The 22,587-nt window shown below is 40.9% G+C and overlaps 1 protein-coding gene and 1 long non-coding RNA gene across 2 annotated transcripts; one reads left to right on the top strand and one right to left on the bottom strand.

The window, feature by feature from the left end:
- Nucleotides 1-302: 302 nt before the first annotated feature.
- On the top strand, nt 303-5,645 carry LOC105739580. Its single transcript, XR_001115517.2, has 3 exons — nt 303-658; nt 2,916-2,981; nt 3,308-5,645. It is a non-coding gene; the product is annotated as an uncharacterized LOC105739580 (long non-coding RNA).
- Nucleotides 5,646-10,173: 4,528 nt separating this feature from the next.
- Nucleotides 10,174-16,339, bottom strand: MARCKS (myristoylated alanine rich protein kinase C substrate). Its single transcript, XM_003255593.4, has 2 exons — nt 15,777-16,339; nt 10,174-13,947 (listed from the first exon to the last, which is right to left on the bottom strand). Exons 1-2 carry the CDS (start codon nt 15,876-15,878, stop codon nt 13,054-13,056), a joined length of 996 nt encoding a protein of 331 aa, XP_003255641.2. The 5' UTR covers nt 15,879-16,339; the 3' UTR covers nt 10,174-13,053.
- Nucleotides 16,340-22,587: the final 6,248 nt, after the last annotated feature.

Here is a 22,587-nt window from a genome sequence, read left to right as displayed (position 1 = left end):
AAACACAGAAATAGTTTGTTCGTGTGACCAAATTGAAGTCTTCTTTCACTCAGGAATATAGAGTATCCAACATGCATTGTGGTGCTTTAAAGATGGTCAAAATTCTTTGACATTATCTCATCAAGAGGTGGTGTCAATGTCCTTCTTTCCCAGAATCTGGGTGGGCTCATTGACTGCTTTGACCAATAAAGCATAGTGGAAGTGAAGCTGTGCCAGTGTCTCGGGCTCAGCCTGAAAGAGACTGGCAACTTTCACTTCCTGTCTCTTGGAAGTCTCTTGAAAATTCCGACCGGGGGGAAGTCAGCTGCTGAGTGAGAAGTCTGACTATCCGGAGATCGCGGTGAGTATAGAGAATTTCTGCTAAGACTCCTGTGTTTCAGCCATCCTAGCCCAGGCACTACGGCACATTATCAAAGGACTATCTTGGACCTTCTCATCCGAGCAAACATCCAATGGAGAAGAATCAAGACCCCAGACATATGATCCCACTCTAGCCATCCCAGGAGCCCCCAGCTATCCAAACAACTACAGCTGTGGCCACAAACATCGTGTATCAGGGACAAACTCTCTCTGCTTATGGCTGCTCTAATCCTTGACCTACAGAATCATGAAATTTGTGGATATGGTCATGATCTTGATTTTGGTGATGGTTTCACAGGTGTGTACCTATGTATGCTTACCAAACTGTGCACTTTAAAATGTGCAGTTTATTATATGTCAATTATATATAAAGCTGTTCAAAAATTTAAAAATAATTGTTGTTTTATACCACTGAGTTTTCAGGTGGTTTGTAATATGACAATAGATAACCTGAACATGCACTTCCTATGTTTTATGTTTATTTCTTCCTGATATTTATTAAAATAAAAATATTATTAAAATACAAACTTGGCATATAAAACTTTTCTAGGTATATTAAGTACTTTTTTTTGCAATATTCAATTTGTTTTTATTAAATGTCTATAATCTAGACTATAGATTGTACAGTCTAGATTATAATCTAACCTATTATATTAGATATAATAGATTAAATGAGTTGGCTTTAAAAAATCACATTATGGATTATTATTGATAATATTAGTATTGTTTTTTACTCAAGTGAATTTCTTACTAGAACAGATTCTAGGCATTTGTACATTCACTCTTAAGTTTCTAGACCCAAGTCCATTCCCTAGAACATATTAGATATTTAATAAGTGTTTGGTAAAAATATAAATGAAATATGGAATAAAATCTAAACCTTTTCTTTTGTTTTAATATCTTTATCTAGTATATCTTAGTTTAAATGTATTGCAAATGATTTCAGGACACCAGTGTCTACCTGAGCTAGATTGCTCTCAAGTTTTAGTTTAATATTCAACCAAAAATGCACATTATAAAACAATGTACCTTCTATTACAAAAAGTTCGCATGTGATGGAGCCAGGTCCCTTTGAGTCCAGCACCTAAGTGTCTAATCACTAATTCATCCTCGTGACCCCATCAGGAAATAACATGACCACAAGTCTAACTGACAGGAATGAGACCTACAGAAGGGACAAAAAAGGAAGAAAAGTTAATAATCTTTTTTCTGTCCATTTTCTTCTTTATTGTAGCTCAGATGTGCGTGATGGTTACCATTATAACTACATACTATGAAAGATTAATCAGCGGAAAAAAAAACAAATTAAAGACACACAAAAAACTTCAGAGAATCAACTTCTGGTCAAAAAAGTCCTCCTTTGGCCAACTCTAAACCTCATTCAACCATTATTCTCTACACTCTTAGAAAGCATTCAGAAGATATATTTTTTAAGGACTTCAAGCAGCAAATGGCAGAAGTGACAAAAGTTGAAAATAGAGGAAAATTTTGTTTTGTTTAAAGAATTCTAATTTTAATAATGGGAAGTATGCATTCATATTTATGCCTGATTCACATATATGAAATATATATATATATTTCTTGTAAATGTACTTTTGCTAACGAAATAGGAATTCAGGACAATAAGAAGGTCTAGAGGAAGCACGCTTTATGAGTAATTGGTTTCAATGATCGTATTCTTAATCTAAACAATAAAAAATCAAAACTGCATTTTCTCAATAAATATGTTTTTCTCTGTGTTTTAAGTCTCAAGAAGTTATGGTAGAAATGCTTTACAGAAAATATTTTTCAAGCCTGGCATGGTGGCTCACACCTGTAATCCCAGCACTTTGGGAGACTGAGGCAGGCAGATCACTTGAGGTCAGGAGTTCAAGACCAGCCTTGCCAACATGGTGAAAACTTGTCTCTACTAAAAATACAAACAAACAAAAAAAATTAGCCTGGCATGGTGGTGCACACCTGTAATCCCAGCTACTTGGGAGGCTGAGGCACGAGAATCACTTGAACCCAGAAGGCGGAGGTTGCAGTGGGCTGAGATGGCACCACTGCACTACAGCCTGGGTGATGGAGCAAGTAAGACTCTGTCTCAAGGAAAAAAAAATATTTTTTCATATGATAATACTACAGCTAGAAAGCTAGAATTCTTTTTTACTGATTGTTATATTAAGTCCTTTCTGTTCACTAAGCATTACTAAGCATGAAAAAAATCTTTGTGCTGTGGTAAGAATGCTGAAAAATGTATAATTCAAATCCGGATATACGAATAACAACTTTCACTACAGTTTGGAAAATAAACTGGTATTGGTATATTTTTTGTTTGTTTTAAATAAACTCATCACTGGAGTTCTAATAAATTTTGCTTCTAGACCATGTGAAAATTTTAAGTTAGAAGCTGTACAGCAACTAATTTTCAAATTAACATAAAAATTCTCATTTATAATGTTCTGAAAAATTTTAAACATAGGCAGTTGCTATAATTTAATACATTCCTCTGTCTTTTACTGTCACTTAATACATTTTTCTGTCTTTTCTGTATCCCTTGTATTTCCTGGCAGTAACTCATGCTTTCAAAATATCAGGAAGCAAATGAGAAAAGGAAAAAAAGACATTCATTGTATATTGTAAGCCAAATAATGAACCAGCTAGATAGTGCCTCAGAGACTGGAGGAAAATGGCATTGTTAACATAATTGTTTTTCCAGTTAATAATTAATATTGTATAATCTGACCTTAATCTATAGGCTTCTCTTTCATTATAATCTCACCAGAAGTCCTTAATTCTACTCAAATGTTACCTATTTTAGATTATCTATTGCTTCATCTAGTGGTTCCCAGTTTCTCAAATACACTAAAATAAATAGCTCTAGTTGGTGGTTTACTTAGAAAGAAATGTTACCCCGTGGTCACTTAAATCCAACATCCTCAAAAGTTCTTTTTTTTATATAAAGCTGTGAAGTAATCCTGCCAAAGGACACTCTGGGCTCCGCAGTGAGTATAATTTTTCCTTAAAAATTGCCAATTTCTTGATCTATATTCTATGATAAAAGTTTTCACATTTTGCTGTTAATTAGTATTGCCTATTGACCAACATGTTCTATTTAGTGTACTGCTTCACTAAGTGCCAACGTGTATGTCTCCAGTGACTGCTGATGGCTGAGTCTCCTTATATTAGTAAATTTCTAAACATTTTTCTTAGTACATGGAGTAATGTGTTATGTTGCTAAATGTCCGATGACACTTAAATGTGACTACACTGCAGTATTTCGAAGGTAAGAAAAAGTTGCCATGACTCCCATTTCTTTGAAATTGTGTACAATGAAAGGCTTCTGAGCATGATACCCCAACTAAAATTTAGGGGTGTGACAGCACTTATAAGTAAATCCATTTTGTTTGAGTAAATATTGAGTTTCATTTACCTTTTAGCAAATTCCCAGGTAGCATCTCCATAAATTTAAACTGATTTTACTTATTGAGTTTTATTATTAACTTTAAAAGACAATCTACTTTGGATCATTTTGAGCATCACATATTGCTTACATAAAATAAGTTTAAATTTGAATCAATAATGATACTAAGCAAACAAATAAAATCATTGGTCACTGTATTAAGTCTGTTTTCATGCTGTTGATAAAGACATACCCATGACTGGGCAATTTACAAAAGAAAGGTTTAATTGGACTTACAGTTCTATGTGGCTGGGGAAGCCTCACAATCATGGTGTAAGGCGAAAGGCACATCTCACATGATAGCAGACAAGGGAAAAGAGCTTCTGCAGGGGAACTCCTTTTTCAAAAACCATCAGATCTCGTGAGACTTATCCACTATCACGAGAACAGCACGGGAAAGACCTTCCCCCATGATTCAATTACCTTCCACCAGTCCCTCACATACTACATGGGAATTCAAGATGACATTTGGGTGGGGACACAGCCAAACCATATCAGTCACCTTTGGAGAATACTAGAGAATTAACTAACTATTCTGAAAATCAGTAAATAAAGGGAAAGAAGCAAACATTTTTTCTGTCTTTCCATAAAAAATTGTACTTTGAACAACCAAATGGGTGATAATGAAAGAAAGTTTCTCTTTATAAAAGTAACTGAAGAGGCCAGGCGTGGTGGCTCATGCCTGTAATCCCAGCACTTTGGGAGGCTGAGGTGGGCAGATCACTTGAGCCCAGAAGTTTGAGACCAGCCTGTGCAACATATCTAGACCCTGTCTTTAAAAAGAAAGAAAATATTTAAAACAGTAACTGGGCATCAGCTATTGTGGGCACACTGCCTATGGGTAGCCCGGCTCCACAAGGAGCAGTTAAAAAAAAAAGTAACTGAGTAGATAAATGAGAAAGGAATGATAATTACAATAACAAGATGTGGCAATCCTGATTTAATTAACGAATCTAAGCAAAAAGAAATGGCTTTGAATAGAACACAGAAAAGAAACAACTAAATATTATGTGCCTCCTGGTTCAAATATACACAATTATCTATGATTTCATCTTTTGAATCTGAATCTGATCAAGCCTCTAGATCTATTCATCAATTTATATAAAACACAAGAGACACAGAAAAGACAAAGGAATGTACTAAACTGCAGCATGAGGTACAATCAGCAAAATTCATACCATGGAAACTATAGAACAAACAATTTAGCTTCTTGCAGAAATAAATTGCAAGGGAAAAATAAAGACATGGATAAAGACACTTCGGAGATATGCTTACCAGATGCAATTTATGGATGTGTATTAGCGGCCTCCAGAGAAACAGAACCAAGAGGATATATATGGGTATATCAGAGGGAATTTGTTACGGAAGCCAGCTCACATGATCATGGAGGGTGAGAAGTTCCACAACATCCCATCTGCAAGCGGTACAACCAGGGAAGCCAATGTTGTAATTCAGTCTGAGTCTGAAGGCCAGAGAAACTGGGGCCATTGGTGTACTCTTGGAGTCTGAAAGCTCAGTGAAGTCAGGAGAAGATGGATGTCCCAGCCCCAAGAGGGAGAGAATTTGCCCTTCTTCTTTTTTTCTTCTATTGGAACCCTTAACGGATTGGATGATGCCTGTCCATATTGATGAGGGTGGTTCTTCTCTACTCAGTTTACTGCTTCAAATGCTAGTCTCTTCTGAAAATTCTCTCACAGACCCACCCAGAAATGTTTTACCAGCTATCTGGCTATCCCTTAACCCAGTCAAGTTGACACATAAAATTAACCATCACAGAATGTTATTTGGATTCAGATTTTAATCAACAAAGTGTGGAAAAATAATAAGATTATTGGAGAAATTTGTATGTTGGCTGGATATTTAATGACAAGAAAGTTTTCATTTTTGCAGGTGTGCTAATGGTATTGTGGGTTTTGTTGAGTCTTTTTCTTTTAAAAATACTTCCTAAAATAGTTACAGAAGAAAAGATTTATAATCTGAAATTTGCTTCCAAATTATCCAAGAGTCTGGTGTTGGGGTTGGGGACTGAGTATAGACAAGGCAATCTTGGCCGTGGGTTCATGTCCAAATTTCTTATTCTTATTATAAGGACACCAATCAGATTAGATCATGGCCCACTCTAATGGCCTGATTTTAACTTAATCACCTTTAAAGTTCTCTTTCCAAATACAGTCACATTCTGAGGTACTGCGGGTTAAGGCATTAGTGGGAATTTGCGGGGACATAATTCAGTTCATAACAAGTCCATTCAGAATCTTGCTCTGTTTATTTGTAGTATCAATGCCATATAAATTGCTTAAAATGGTTACCTTCAATATTGGCTCAAAAGCTAAACTTTGTAAGCTCCTGGCATTAATCACTATGCTATACTTTGCAAAGTCCATAGCCCAACAATCCTAACCACTCCTTCACTTTCAGACTAATTCTATAGTTCTATTTTCTCCAATATGGTAGTCACACATGAACTAGTAAACTCTTGAAATGTGGCTGATCCAAACTGAGATGTGTTGTAAGTATACATTACACTGGATTTCAAAGACTTAGCAAGAAAAAGAGAAAGATATCTCGTTACTAGTTTTTGTATCGATTACATGTTGAAATGATAGTTTGGATATACTAAATTAAATAGATTATTAAAGTTAATTTCAGCTGTTCCTTCTTACTTAAAAAAATGGCTAGTAAATAACTTTAAAATTATGTGCTCACTTTATATTTCTATTGGATGGCACTTTTCAAAAATACAGGTACCTGTCATTTGACCTAAGATTTGCTTCAAAGACTTTCTTAGACTTCCAATTTATGACTCTCCCCAATAATCCCTTTCCTTTTTGCACCACACATTTAATAACCTAGGTGCAGAATTCTAGCGCTATACGCAGTCCTTAATTCACATTTCAAACCTGAAGAACATGTGCCTACTTCTTAGGCAGACAATATGTAATGCTAACTTAGAAAAAACCACTGAAATTTGTTATATTTATTGAAATGTTAAGTGATGGATAGTTCTGTTGCCTTTTACCATTTCCAAGGAAAAAGAGAAGCTATAATAATAGCAATTGACAAAGATACTCTCATTTTTCCTTTACCAGTGGTACTAGATATTCTCAGGCTGCCGCAGTGGCTTACACCTGTAATCTCAACACTTTGGGAGGACAGTGTGGGAGGATCACTTGAGTCCAGGAGTTCAAGACCCCATCTCTACAAAAAAATAAAAAAAATTGGCTGGGTATGGTGGTACATGCCTGTAATCGCAGCTACTTTGGAGGTTGAGGTGGGAGGATCACTTGAGTCTCAGAGGTCGAGGCTGCAGTGAGCCATGATTGCACCACTGCACTCCGGCCTGGGTGATAGAGTGAGACTCTATTTCAAAAATAAATAAATAAAAAATGTAAAAAAGATACTTTCATATTTCATTTATAAACAACACTAGAAAAAGTGTTATGCTCCAATTTTACCAAAACACTAGAACTGGGCTTATACAGATTTCTAGAAATTTTTGCGATACTTACATATTTGCAGCTGCTAAATTTTGTGACAAAGATAAATATTTCATTTTGCTTAAAAGTTGATGCTGAGAGGAGGAATTGTAGTTAGGAGTATTTCAGCATCAGTAATTTTTTACTTTTTCAGGGACATAAAATATGATTAACATCCACTGCTTGTATTTCTTGGCAGGCTCAGTTGTATCTTACCCAGATTTTCATTTTAGTACAATTAATCCATACAGGCTTAATTAGGTAGATTTAAATGCTCATCAAATGAGTATACTTATTTGGCAGCACAACAGTGGCTCAAAACCTACAGGATTAAAAACTGCGTTTTGGCTTATCATCTATATCCCTGAATGATAGTTTCCACAATCATCAAAGTAATCTTTAAGAATTGCCAAGAAATCAAATAATGAAAATGTCAGTTTTTAAAATAAGTTTAAGGCATTGAAATAGGAAAAAAAAGGTTTTTGGAGAGTCAAGTTTTTATCAAGGCTCCTTGTAATTAGATCTCTTTTTCACATCCTTAATTTTGATTGTCTCCTGTAAAATTATCTTAAGTAAAGTCAACATAGAATCTCAGAATAATTATTTTTATAGTTGAAGTATCCTTCCAAACATTTCTTCAAGCAGTACTTTTGCAGCATTTTGGGGTGACTGGATTACACGTTTGGAGGATTGAGATGGAGGAAAAAGGGGAGAGGGAGAGTACCCTGTTACAGAGAAAGCAAAATACTATAGAAGTGGATTGCTGAATATCTTGTTCATTGAATGCACTTCAACACTGCACATTAGTAAGCATTATAAAGAATCAGTGCAAACATTAATCTAGCTTTCTCAACATTACAGTCTGTAAATGAAATCCTTTAGATTTAAATTGATTACTATAAAAGGTTTACTTTTTTTCCCTTCTTGTATTTCCAAGGGCATACTATGCCACTTAGCTGTGTATTTAACTTCATTTAGCCTCTCTCAAGGACCTGAAACAAAATGCTTATAAAGAATGCTATTTTGTCTTGGCGCGGTGGCTCATGCCTCTATCCCAGAATTTTGGGAGGCAGAGGTAGGCGGATTGCTTAGGCCAGAAGTTCGAGACCAGCCTGGCCAACATGGCAAAACCCCGTCTCTACGAAGAATACAAAAATTAGCTGGGAATGGTGGTGCATGCCTGTAATCCCAGCTATTTGGGAGGCTGAGGCACAAGAATTGCTTGAACCCAGGAGGTTGCAGTGAATTGCACTCCAGCCTGGGCAAGAGTGAGACCCTATCTCAAAAAAAAAAAAAAAAAAAAAAAAAGCTCATATTTTGATACTAGATGGTTGTTAACTTTGTAATGTGGAGTTTGAGACCATAATTACCCCAGAATTCTATAAAGAGTTACACAGTTTATTTTTGAACATTCAAATTTCAAGTCTCATAAGCAAAAATTAAAAAAAATGTTTCATTCACATTTTCAACACCAATCTATAAAGAATTTTCTTTCTTAAGAACGAAACACACCTTATATATCTAAATATGGGGCTTCCCTTACAGTGGTCTTGAAAGGTTTATTCATTAATTTAGTTGATGCTTTTAAGATTCAAAGTATTTTTAGAATTTAACAAGAAATGCCTATTATCCAGAAGACAATTTTTCTAAATGATGCCAAATCCTCATCTTTTGAGAAAAGGTATGGCTTACAGTAAGTCATTATCACTCAAAGTATTAGGCAAGAGATCAAAGTATGTATTATCATTTTTTCTTAAATATGAGCCATAACTATAAATAAGGAGTGATTTCCACATGTCTCTGAAAGAGGAGTTTCAGAGAACCTTTTGGGTTGAATAAATTCCAGACAAAAAATTGATCTGTTTCACCTACCTACAACTTAAATGAAGAACATACGTAAACAAGTAACACTGAAAAGATTGCTTTTTATAATTCATTAGTGATTGGCATGTTACTAGAATAAAGATAAAATAGAAAAAAAGATAATCTCATCAGTTTTAGTCAACTACACCCAAGTATATCTATTGAATACTTTAAAAATATTGAAAACATATAGGAAATCCTAAAGTTGTTGAAATTGACACCTAACCTTTTAAAAGTATTTATTTTCCATTTTCAGAATAGCATTCTTGAGTGTAATTTAAAAAGAGTGCTGGAACTTCAATCCCCAACAGGGGGGACTAGAACATTTACACATTAAAAGCATTTTAAAATTCCTGTGTGGCACACTCTACTTTCATAGGATGTGGAGAGGGGAAAAAAATGCTCAATTTGCAGTGAATGATTAAAGGGAAGTTAAAATCTAATAGATCTCTTACTTAAATACTTTAAAAATTTTTCAAACTTGACTGAGGCTACATTAAACTATACTCCCCTACGAACTGCTAGTCAAGGATCTATCTAAAAAAATATGACTGCACGTCCAGGGATGTGTGGTGGCTCACGCCTGTAATCCTAGAACTTTGGGAGGTCGAGGCAGGAGGATCGTTTGAGCCCAGAGTTCAAGACCAGCCTGGGCAACATAGTAAGACACCTGCCTATAAGTAAATAAATAAACATATATATATATATATATATGGCTGTGAAAAGTACCTTACCCCAAATCCTTAACTTTAATTGAAAGGATATATTGTTTATATTCATATGATAAAAAAATTGCATTGTTTCTCAAATATATTATCAAGTTCGATCATTAAAATTTTTAATTGGCTTGGGGGCATACAACTCACCTTCAATGGATATAATTTTATTTGTTAAATATAATGCTAAGCATATCGTTTAAATTTCTTAAACTGAATGCTTACCTTTAACACAAGATTTAAAAATTTTCTCTAAAAATATTTGCATTTTAAAATAAAATTTGTAAAAAAAATCCTATTTTAGCAGGCTTGATTATATCAACTGGTAAAACTTTATTTTACAAGCAATAGGAATTGGATCAAATGATTATTATAACCCAGAGGAAGTATTTTGTAACCACAGCAAATGCCATTATACATACTGCCAATACAGATTTAATAGACAATACTGAACTGTACAAGAGTTATTTATTTTTCCTTAATCTCAAAGCTATTTTTAGTAATACAAAAAAGCCATATTAACATTTTTTTCCGTTAGAAAACATGATGTACAAAACTTTGGATGAAAAGAGACGTCAAATTTCATTTAATCACTTGGAGGAAAATCCACCAACTCCATCAATACCACCCAAAGTGTTTTAGGCAGTGAATAAATCAAAATAATGCATCTTAATAAATTCCAGCTGTTAAAAGAACAAACTTAGCAATATATAACAGTTTGCTACACAGGATTTTTGACTATTCACTTTGGGAGTTATTTTTAAAAATCCACTTTTTTACTGAGTCCTACTACATACCAGGCACTGTACTTGGCCATCTAGGTAACTAAGAAAACGTTGATTAACATAGGAAAGACCCATAAATCAGTCCTTTGGTTATCAAATTCAATTTTTAACTTTCAAACATCCTCCAAGATCAAGAAACCCTAACTAAAAATACACACCCTTCTAAGTGTTATTTGATTTTATTAGTAGCAAGGGTGTTTGGTAAGGTCATGAACCACTATTTTTGATCCATTATTCCAATTAAGAATGCATGTCAAAAGCTAATTTGTTATTTTTCTAATGAGTTTAAGATTTGGCATTCAGTTGTTACACATGTGGTTCAATGATTTATCATGAACCCTAAACTGCACACTGCTCAAAAACAGAAAAACAGATGTGCATTAAATAATGGTTTTTGATACATATCTTAAATTTCAATCAGTTTAGGGTCCAGTGAAGAAAAAGATATCCAGTTATCAGGTGGCAAAGAGCAGAGGAGGTAAACTAGTAAAGATTATTAATATTCAGTGAAGTATTATTGTCTATGTTATCCCTTGAGTAACAAGATGCTAACACACTTTCAAAAAAAAAAAAAAAAAGATGCTTAAAACTATGCTAAAGGCCCATGAACTGACATCATCCATTCAACACCATTACTTTGTTACATAAACCTGTTTTCTTAAGGTAGAACATATTATGCAATAATTTGGAAATTAGCCAAGCACTAAGCAATTACAATAGCAGGTAATACACCATCAATTTTTGAAACACATTTGGCCACATTTCATGACCCATCTGCAGTATGGATTCTATAGACTCTCACTCAGTATAAAATTTGTTTCTGGACCTGAATGACAAGAGAATGGCTTTATGAAATTCTCTCATAAGACATTTAAATAGTCTTAGGTTCACACCCCTTTTGTTCTAAATGATTTAATCTGACATGCTACATAACTACAATAAAAATAATTATGTTCAATTCTTAAATGAAAACTAAATGCCAATAAATGGTTAACAGATTTGACATGGAATGTTGTAAGATCTTCCTCTACGTAATCTGACACTGCGGATTATGAATTTCAGGGCTTGAAAACTTCAGATTAAGAACCACAAGAAAATTTACTCCTGATGGCATGCAAGATCTTCCTAAAAATTAACCTAAGACCTAGAAGTCTCAGTATTATTAGAACATAAAAAAACACAACAAATTTGTACATTTTATTCACATTTATTTTTCGCTTTTAGTGTGCTCACAGAAAATTAGAACACCTTAAGCAGGAGTTTAATAGCAATTTTTGTAAGCAAAGTTACATTCCATCTCTAAGTCAAATTGGTCAAAGCTTCTCCAGTATTTACAAAACATGATAGACAAGATGCTACACAAAACCATTGCATCTGAAGATTTTTTTCCTTTATTCTCAAAGACGACTGGAAAAGAAAGCATTATCTGCTGTAATCAAAAACATACCACAGTATAAACAGTAACCATTCCACTTATCACAGCTTGGTTGAGTTTAAAATTTGTGTTTTAAAAGGTCCAAGATGACTGCAGTTTTACAAAAATGGGCAGGGTGGAAAGTTGCAAACTTCATGTGCTTCTGGATATCAAGATTTGTTTTTATACAATAGTCACAGTTAAAAACACCCTGCTGGTAATACATAATTACACTTTATTAAGGTCATAAACCAGCAATAAACAATAAAGCCTATACAACTTGTAGTTCTACTTAATCACTGACTGGTACAGCTAACATGAGATAAGTGAAAAGTTCCTATGGTTTAAATGAACTCCTAAGACTATGATCGTTTTTTTTTTTTTTTAATCTGGGTATTGGTGTTTTTTCTTTTTTCCTCTTTCCTTCTTAGTCAAGACTTGTAGTGTTGTAAACCTGCCTCACAAAATACATGGTAATAACTTTTCTTTAAAAAAAAAAAAGACAGCCTTTACACCATTTCTAGTGGCACACTATTTTGGCAATGTTATGCACCACTTCAATTTCCCCATTATTGTGAACCCTATCACTTCATTTGATATCCCTTTTTGACCCACCCATCTCCTTCATATATGGGCATGTCCATAGATTGACAAAGAAAGTTTACATTTTTGAATAAAGATGCAAAGTATGCAAAAACATTAATACTGATGCGAAAAAATAAAAAATAAAAGAGAAACAAGGCAGAGGAAGGTGTTTAAGCTCTCCTCGACCTGTTGGAATGGTGGTTAACAGAATGATCTGAGATGGGATCTGTGGGGAGGGGAGAAAAAAAAAACACAAAATTTGGCGGTTAAAAAAAAGTAAAATAAAAAAAGACATCTTTAAAATCAATCCCTGGTTGTAGACAAGTTCTCCAAAACCAGTACCTGGCACCACTCCAACAAACAAACAGGGGAGAAAAGTTCTTCGATTATCTCACAAAAGCTTGCTCTTTTACTCTGCCGCCTCCGCTGGGGGGGCTTCTGGACTGAACTCGGGCTGGGCCTCCTGTGAGGGGGCTGCGCAGGCTGACGAGGCGGCGGCGGCCGCGGGCTCCTCCGCGGGGGCGGCCTCCTGCTCCGGGGGCGCGCCGGGCCCGGCGGCCGAGGGGGCCTCGCAGGCGGCGGCGCTGGCCCCGGCCTCCTCGGCCTTCTTCTCCTCCACCTTGCTGGGCTCCTCGGCGGCCTTGGTCTCGTCGCTGGCGGGCGGCTTCTCTGGCACGACAGCGGCCTCCTCGGGCTTGGCCTCCTGCGGGTCGCCACCCGCCGCCCCCTCCTCGCCCGCTGCCGCCTCCTCGCCCGGCGCCGCTGCCTGCTCCCCGGAGGCCGCGCCCGCCTCGGCGGCGGCCGCAGCTGCGCCGCCGGCGGCCTCGTCCTTGCTGCCTTCGGCAGCGGGCGCCTCAGCCTCACCGCCTTCTCCAGCCTCCTTCTTGTTCTTCTTGAAGGAGAAGCCGCTCAGCTTGAAAGACTTCTTGAAGGAAAAGCGCTTCTTTTTTTTTTTCGGGGTCTCGTTGCTGGGCGAGGGCGTGGCCCCGTCCTCGGCCTTGGGCGAAGACGTCGAGGAGGCGGCCGACGCGGCCTCTCCCTCCGCGGCCGTGGGCGAGCCTGGCTCGGCAGCCTCGCCTTCCGCGGGGGCCTCCTTCTCTACCGGGCTGGCCCCGGCCTCGGGGGCGGCGGCGGCCGGCTCATCTTTCTCGGCCGCGGAGGGCGACGCCGCCCCGCTCCTGGCGGCCGCGGGCTCCTCCTTGTCGGCGGCCGGGGCGCTGCCGTTGGCCTGCAGCTCCTCCTTGGCGCCCGACTCGGCGGCCGCGGGCGAAGCGTCGCCGTTTACCTTCACGTGGCCATTCTCCTAAGGGGCAGAGAAAGCGGGAGCGTCACTGAAGCGGCCAGGGCGCCGCCATTCCCGCCCCCAGCCCTGGACCGGGAGTGCCCCGCTTCCCCCTAAGGCCCCTGTGGCCATCGAGACCCCACCCCCGCCGTTACGGGGAGGGAGGCGCGGGTGGATGCCCAGACGAGAGCCCCACGAACGAGGAAATGGGCACCGCTGCCTGGAGACCCCCCAAAACACAACTGTAGCCCCCGAGTACGGCAATGGCCTCCCAGCCATTCAGCAAGTGCCCTAAAGACGAAGTCCGAAACGTAGCAAGCAAAGGCTAACCATGCCAGCCCTCGCCTTATTGGGGGCTTGGGGGAAAAAAGGTGCCAGGGAATAGTTGACACAGCAAACGCCCTTTGGAAGAAGGCACAGAGCCAGAGCTGGTGGTTCGCGCCTACGTTTCACATCCCTCTTTCGCCCTAAATACATAAAGGCCTCTTCAAAATACCAGGAATTCCCAGGGGGATCACAGCACTCGAGCCAGGAGCGCCCGCGCGGGGCCCTCCGAGCTCCTGCGCCCGCCCAGGCCTTTGGGACCGGCAGGGGGCGCTGTGCCTCCACCGCACCGCGTTGGGCGCAGGCCGGCGAGGAGGGGCGGAGTCGCCGGGCCACCCCGCCCTGCCCAGCCGGGCCCTGCCCGCAGGCCGAGGCGCCCCCGATCCCGGATCGCGCAGCCCAACAGTCCGCAAACAAAGCTCAGGTGGTTTCCTGGCCTGCCGGTCGGGCTGAAACCAACACGGCAGGGGGAAACCCATTATTTCTGAGGTCTCGCCTCTGCTTCCACGCCCACCTTCCCCTGCGATTCTGCGAAGCCTGGGCGCTCCTCGGTGGCTCATTTTGCATTTTTAACGGGTTTAAAGCCTCTTGGCAGACCTCGCTTTCCCCAGTAGGTTAGAGCAGGCGAAGCGACACGATCTCTTCTCTAGGAAAAGAGGCGTGGTGGGTGCCCATGTTTGCGAAGCAGCCACCCATGGCCGACCTCTCGGGTCCACCCAACCGTGGCTATCTGCCTGGGTCCGGGCAGCGCCGGGCGGCCCCCCGCGGGTGGTCGAGGCGCCACGCACAAGAACAATCCCGACCGAAAGGCACGAACCGCCTCATTTTGACCATCTGGAAAGGTTCTTAAAGGACCCACCGAGTGTTCCTACCCCACAGATGCCATTTAAAAATCAAATGGGTGTGTAATTCCACAGACAGCTACGAATAAAGATTTAGGACAGTGGGAAAGCCTCATCAAAAGGTACTGTCTAGCCGCAGCCAGCCACCTTTCCAAGAACCCAGGGCACGCCGCCGCGGCATACAATAAGACAGCCCTTCCCTCCTCGCCCTTCTCCACCACCATCCCCATTGCGCCCCCCTTTCCCGACTCCCCCCCCACACACAATCACACTACCAGTTCAGAAATCTCGAAGACAATCCAGCTTCGACAACAAACCCGAGAGCCACCCAAACACCATTGTGCCCCCAAACACAAATGCAACCTGGCTGGGGGCGGGGGAGGAGGGCACCTAGCTAGTCACGTTCTGCCAATCTCCAAACCACGCCATTTTAGACGATTTATCACTCCCTTCCTCCCGTCTACTCAAGAATTCTCCAGGATTCTAAGGAACCACTCCTTTGCTGTGGGGGGCGGGGGGGGAGACCCCTGCTATGAAAAATCCACAATTTAGGCTATCCATTTCCATTCAACTTTCAGACCAGAATCCAGCCACACTCCTCTCCACGAATGAGCCTTGGGAGCCACCAGGAGGGAAGGAGAGAAAGACACCAAATAAATGACCACAACCACAGGTAGAATTTACCTGCCCGTTCGCTTTGGAAGGCGAGGAGGCCACAGCCGCCTCCCCGGGCCTCTCCGCGGCGGCTTCTCCCTTCGCTGCGGTCTTGGAGAACTGGGCACCCATGCTGGCTTCTTCAACAAAGAAACTCAACAGATCCAAGAGGGGAAACAAAGAGCCTCGGGTTGGTGTAACGACGGGGCGAGCAGCAGCAGCAGCGGCGGCGGCAACAGCGGCAGCGGCACACACACCGGAGGGAGGGGGGTGGGGGTGGTGGAGAGGACAGAACAGAACCGATTAAATACACTCCGGATAAAAAAATTTTAGTCGAAGAGATCAAAAAGCAGCAGCACAGGAGGGAGGGAAAAAGGGTGGAAAAGTCGAGCACAAAAAAAGGAGCCCAAGTGTAGTTCGAAAAAAAAAGAAGTAATAAAAAAATCCCAGATTTGTAGCCGCACTGTAGACAAGAGGAAAATGGAGAAATCTCCCTGGTTGCTAATAAGATGCGGGGTCCAACGCCCAAGTGCACAGATGAATGGGCTCGCGGGCGCTGACGCGGCCCCCGCGCGCGTCGGCCAATCCGCGCGCCGCACACAAAGCAGGGGGCGGGGTCTGCGCGCCTGGCGAACAATGGAGCCGCGCTTTGCAAACGGTTTGAAAATCAGCCTCAGACCGAGAATTAATGTCCTCCAAATAAATAAATCAATTAAAAAATACATGGCACTCGCCTCTCTCTGCTTGAAAATAATAATGCATTTCTTGATTGGCTTGCTTTGTTTGGAATTAATTAACGCGGGAGGGGGGTACTTGTGCATCGGGGCGGAGAAAGCGTTAACTTGACTCGCATTGACTCTCGTCGGTCTATATCCGTGTGTCTCTCGCTCCCCTCCCCCATCTTTCCGTGTGTTTATGTGTATGTGTGTGTATGCGAGTGTTAAAGACAATGGTTGCGATTTGTGTGTTTGCAGCATGTTTTCTTTCTTTCTTTCCTTCTTTTTCCATATTGGATTTACAGATAATGCTCAGGGTTTGTTTTTTCAACTGCTGCAATGGTTAAATCGTCCCAAATTGAAAGGTATTTAAACCACGAAGATTGAATTTCATCAAGCGAGATCCCAAGTTAGAATTAGGTCTGTAGGCCAGATGTGGAAAATGCAAAAGCGGCAAACAGCGAAGCCACACTCCCTTCCCTCTCCCACATTGGCATGAAATAAAATATTTCGAGATTGGACTTGGGCGCTCAACAAATTCCCCCTTCTCTGGCTATTCCCAATTAGTGATTTTTTTTTTCCACAATTCAAAGTGAGAGGCATTTACAGAAGATCGAAACTCTTCGCGTTTTATCACTGTTTTAAATGACATAATTTTCCTCTATGGTGAAATGAGACACAGCCTCGAGTATACGAATCCATATTTACAGTTGGGATGTTATTCGCGTCAATATGGATCGTTTTCAGCCTACTGCCAGAATCGAATGGACTCTTTTTGAACGTGTGTGTGAGTGCGTACGCAGGCGAATGTGCTCCTGGAAGGAAGGGAGGCAGCAACGATGACATTCTAAACCGGATTGCAGTTCTAAGGAGAAATGTTCTGCGTGTTGAGAGATAGCAAGATCCCTAAGCTCTCCAAGTCTAACTTGGGTTAGAGGAAAAGCTTCTATAATGGTACACAGGATACCTCCATCTGTCACTGCACTCCTTGCCATCGAAGTACCAGACGCTTTTTGTGCGTGAGAGACAAGTCACTGACTTAAAAGTATGGGGGGTGAGGGGGACCAAGGAAACAGCTTAATAAGCATTTTCTTCCCAAAGTTTTCACTCGTGGCAAAATCAGACCACCTTTTCTCGTTTACATTTGGTGATCCTGCAAGGAATAATCTTTCGCTTATGAAGGTGAGAAGCAGTCGAGGGAATGGTTCATTTCTCCTGGTGCTGGCTCTGAATTCTCAAACAGTTTTATTTTCTGCTCATTGTAGGGAAATAGGTCACACTCTGAGTGAAAAAGACGGTTGGTTCAAGCCAATAACTCTTTGTTCAAGCGTTGCTTTGAAAATCACCAAGCTGAACATTGTTACGTGAAGCTTCGTCTTCTCACTGTCCAGTTCCTTCAGATGCATTATTCGACCATGGTCATATTCCCCAGAGCTGATGTAAAGACGTTTCCGTAGAAATGCATCTTGCCAGCAAACGTGTTATTACCCTTAAGAGAGCCCGCTGGCCTGGCCCACGAGCCCAGCCGCCAGGATGGACGCGAATCACTTGTATTAGCATTTCCAACTTGAAAAGCCAACTGGGCTGATCCGACACCACCATCCAGGCGATTCCCAAAAGCCCATTTAAGGCTCTTGATTTCCCTCCACCCCCAACGTGAATCATGCCCCTTCCTCCGCATCCCCCTCCTATTTTAAATTGGGGTGACTGCTAGCTCGCTTTCAGATTTTCTCCCAGACGCGTCCTTAGCCCTTCATTTGGGGGCTGCTTTTATTGCTCCTTTGTTACCAGGCTGCCGTGTAGCTTTCCCCCCTCTTCTTTCTGGTACGCCTATTTGCCTGGTATCGGCTGGTCTCCCTGGCAACGGCCGGGGAAGATTCGGAGCACGGGGCCGGGGAGGGGGAAGAGGCGGAGCCGGTGCTGGGGGGTGACGGTGGGGGAGACGGGGACTGGGAGTGGTGGAGGGGAGAGGGACCGAGTGAGAGACTGAGAGACAGACTGCGAAGCAGATGGCCGAGCGAGGGGGCGGGGTGCGGGCGGGGCGGGGCGGGGGTACAGTCCCAGCGTCAGGGGCGCAAGGGAGCCAATCAATTCCCGCAGCAGCTCCGGGGCAAAAAAAAAAAAAAAAAAAAAAAAAAATGTAAACACATAGATTCCCTCCCCACGAGCGGTCTCGGTCTCTAGTTTACAGTAGAAAGATGATTTCTTTTTGATACGCAAGCGCATTCTACAGTAGCTGGAAAGCCGACGGTCCCCAGCAAGTGGCAGGCAGAGGCTCCTTGGCGCTGCCAGCGGCCGCTGAGGGCTGGGCCACCCTTTCCCCAACCTCCCCCAGCGACTAGCGTCGTCCAAGCAAGGGATTTCTTCAGCTTATAGGGAAGGGGGTCCCGGCGGAGGATGGGTAAGGAAGAACGGGCTGGGAAATTGGAAACGGTTGTGATTCTTCTTGAAAACCTGCATAATGACAGGGAAGGAAGGCCAAGAACGTGGAACTAGTAGGGAAGCAGTACAAGTGCAAGTGTGGCTCCTCAGGAGTTTGGTGTGCTCACACGCAGAGTTAAAGGTTTCAAATAAAGCGCCAAAAGTGTTTATATAAATATGACTAAAGAACCCAAGAGTTCATAGTGAAAATGTAAAACCGGTGTCTGTAACCAAATCAGCAGGAAGAAACGGTCATTTATTCTTTATTTGTAATCCCCTTTCACCCTGCCCTAACATATTTGCAAGATAATAATAATAATCTGTATATAGGTTTTTTTTTGTTTTTTGTTTTTTTTTTTTTAGAAAAAAAGAGCAATTTATTTAAGAGACCTGTTATTTTTCTGCAAAATGTTAGCGTTGGAAAGAATTTTAGAGACCATTCCACAAAATCCTGAGGGCCCAGTGTGGCAAACACAATAATCTAGATCTTGTTTTCATATCATTGAACAAGATAAACTCAGTCTCTGACCTCAGGGGGCTTCCAATTTAGAAGATCATCTAGTGAAGTTGAACTGGAGCACCTGGCTTCCCTCTCTCAACGATGAAGAAATAGGCACGAGAGCGTTGCCAGATTTCTCAGATGGTAGAGCCACGAATAGAGCTCAGCCCCCTTGATGATTCTGAGTCCTGGCTTTTTCCACCACTGCCGGTGCTGCCATCTTCCCTTGATGGCACAGATTCACTCAGTAGGTCAGTCATTCATTCCTAAAGTATTTATTAAGGTCCTCCTAAGTGCCAGGAAAAAGGCTTTAGACAACAGCTTGCACCAGGGACAAATATGGACATGGTCTTTCCTCTCATGCAGCTTATATTTGTATTATTATTTCTTAAAACTTCTTAATTTGTGAAGAAAGAAAGGAAAAACAGGATTAACTGTGTGCTTAAAAAACAATACAAAAGATGACAGCCACTTTGTAGATTCCAAATTAAATACGCCTTTTTCACCTGGAAGCATTCATGCATTCACAACATATGCAATCCCACTGTGCAGGCAGTGTTCTGCTCCATCCTTCATCTTAGATTTTATGCTACTTGAAATTTAATTCCACAGAAATTGATTAGCTTGCAGTGTGGTGGGGAGGAAAACAGACACAGCCCCTCAGTTCATTCGGCAAGTATTTATTGAACTCCTATCATGTAGTAGGCATTTGAGATATATCAGTGAACAAAACAGACAAGAAATCTTTGTGAAGCATACATTCTTGGGTGGGGAGAAAAGCACAAGTTAAAAAAATGTAAGTCAGCAAATTATACGAAATGTTAGAAGTCTGTAAGTGTTGTGGGAGGGGCGGAGTGGTGGGGGAAGCTAAAGCAAAATAAGAGAGATGGGAGTTCAGGGGAGAGTTGAGATGTAATTCCATATAGGCCGGGAAAAGCCTCATTGAGAAGACAAACTTTGAGCAGATTTGAAGAGGTGAGGGAATTAATAATGCAGATGGCTCACTCAAATGCTTCTAGCCTAACAAGAGAGGGGAGAAGACAGCATTTAACAATGAGTTCACAGACTGAAATATAACTTTAAACTGTCATATGTACTCTGAACGAAAATAGGGAGTACATGTGACCATTTGAAGTTCTATTTTGTGCTATAAGATAGTATAATTTCATCAGGAGAGTTAAAGAAGGCCTTTTGAAATAAGTGACATTTAAGTGGAAACCTAAAGGAAGAGTAGGCATTAGCCAGGTAAAGAGGTGAAGAACTGTGTTCAGATGGAGGAAATAGCAAAGCCCATGAGGAGGAAGAGTTCGGCATGGATTTGGGAGGAAGGTAGAGAGATGAGTTAGAACATATTTTCAGATTTCTATAAAACGTCTCAGTAGAAGAGTGAAGTTCACAGATGTAAGTCTGGAGTTCAAACTATGGTTTTGAATGTAAATATTGATTTGTGATCATTCCACATGAAAATATTTTTAGAAGCCAAGTCACAGGAAAATGCAAAAGGTAAGAGATTACAGAATGATGCCCTGAGTAATTTCTGCTCTCAGAGGACCCATAGAAAAGGAGCCAAGATGGCAAAGAAGACTGAGAAGGAACTCTCAAAGAGTAGACAGAAAGCCAGGAGAGTGTGGGGTCAGGAAAGTCAATAAAGACAGTGTTTCAAGGGGGAAAGGTGAGTTTTGTCAAATGCTGTTGAGTGTTCAAATGAAATACTGAGACGTTTCCATTGGATGTTGCAGGACAGAAACTACTGGATACAGGCTCCAGAGCAGTTTTTGTAGTATGTTGAGAATGGAAGCTGGATTTCATGTGTTGAGGATAAAATGGAAGACGAAGAAGTTGATGGCATAGTCACCTCTTTATGAAGCTGGACTCAGTAAAGGTTTAGGGAGACAAGGCAGTAGCGGGAGAGGGCTGGGACAGGTTGAGCATCCCTGATGGGAACATCTGAAATCCAAAATCTGAAATTTTTGAGTGTTAATATGACACCACAAGTGGAAAAGCCCACATCTGGCCTCATGTGAGGGGTCGTGGTAAAAACACATGTGCACAACACACAGTTTATTCAGTGTCTCCAAGGAGAAAAAGCATCCCCCCAGTCCCTGTCAGCTGCAGTATATGTTTTCTTTGCACGTCCAGATTCCCCCATGCAAGCACACCACAAAGGGTAATAAAGTAGTTCAATGTACACAAATTTTTTTCACAATGTACATAAATTTCAATGTACACAAATTTTGTTTCATGCACAATGTTATTTAAAATATTGTATGAAATTATATTCAGGCTATGTTTATAAGGTATATTTGAAACATAAATAAATGTCGTGTTTAGACTTGGGTTCTCATCCCCAAGATATCTCATTATGTATATGAAAACATTCCAAAATTCAAAAAAATCTGAAATCTGAAACACTTTTGGTCCCAAGAATTTCAGATAAGGAATGCTCAACCCACTTAATGTTTTTTTGGCTTGTGTTTTGCTGTCTTGGATGGAAGGCATCAGAGCACGTTTAACTGATCTGGAAACTAATACAGTAGAAAAGAAAATGAAGATACAAGAGGAAAAGGAATAAAGAATGGAAAAACATTTCTGAGAAGGCAGGAAGGGATGGGGATATAGGGCACATGCTGAGAAATTGGGTTTTAAAAGATATTATGCTTTTAAAAATATTCTGTAATGAGAGAAGAAGAAGATGGCTATAGATTTGCTGGTGGGAAGATGAGAAAGTTTCCCTCTGATGGTTTCTATTCAGCTAAGAGGAAAGAAGAAAAGGGAGAGTTGCAGTTTGATGACCTTATAGAAGGTGTGGAATAATGACTGGGAGGCATAGGATTGAGACTTTTGGGCATGGTAAGACTTTAGAGCAGTAATGAGGGCCCATTTGTGGTTGATAAATCTCAAGGATGCTTAATCAATATATCAAATATATCTTTCTACAATCCTCTTTAAGATTTCCAGCCATTCACTCTCTCAACCTATGCCCAATTTGTATTATATCTGTAAGTCAATATTCACACAAAAATAGAATATAGATTAAAAGGCAGTGCTATTACAAAGCACGATGTCAGTTAATCCTATATTATTTCATACAGATATGCATAAAGAGAAAGAGGGAGGGAAGATAACCTACTCTGTACCAGGGATTGCACTGTGTGAGTCCGCTAGGCTTGTGTTTCACCCTTCCAACGGAACCTGAACTTGTATC

Source organism: Nomascus leucogenys, chromosome 3 (genome assembly GCF_006542625.1).
Source record: "Nomascus leucogenys isolate Asia chromosome 3, Asia_NLE_v1, whole genome shotgun sequence".
Lineage (NCBI taxonomy): Eukaryota > Metazoa > Chordata > Mammalia > Primates > Hylobatidae > Nomascus > Nomascus leucogenys.
The sequence above is the reverse complement of the archived record's forward strand: the minus strand, read 5'-3'. Positions and strand labels throughout refer to the sequence as shown.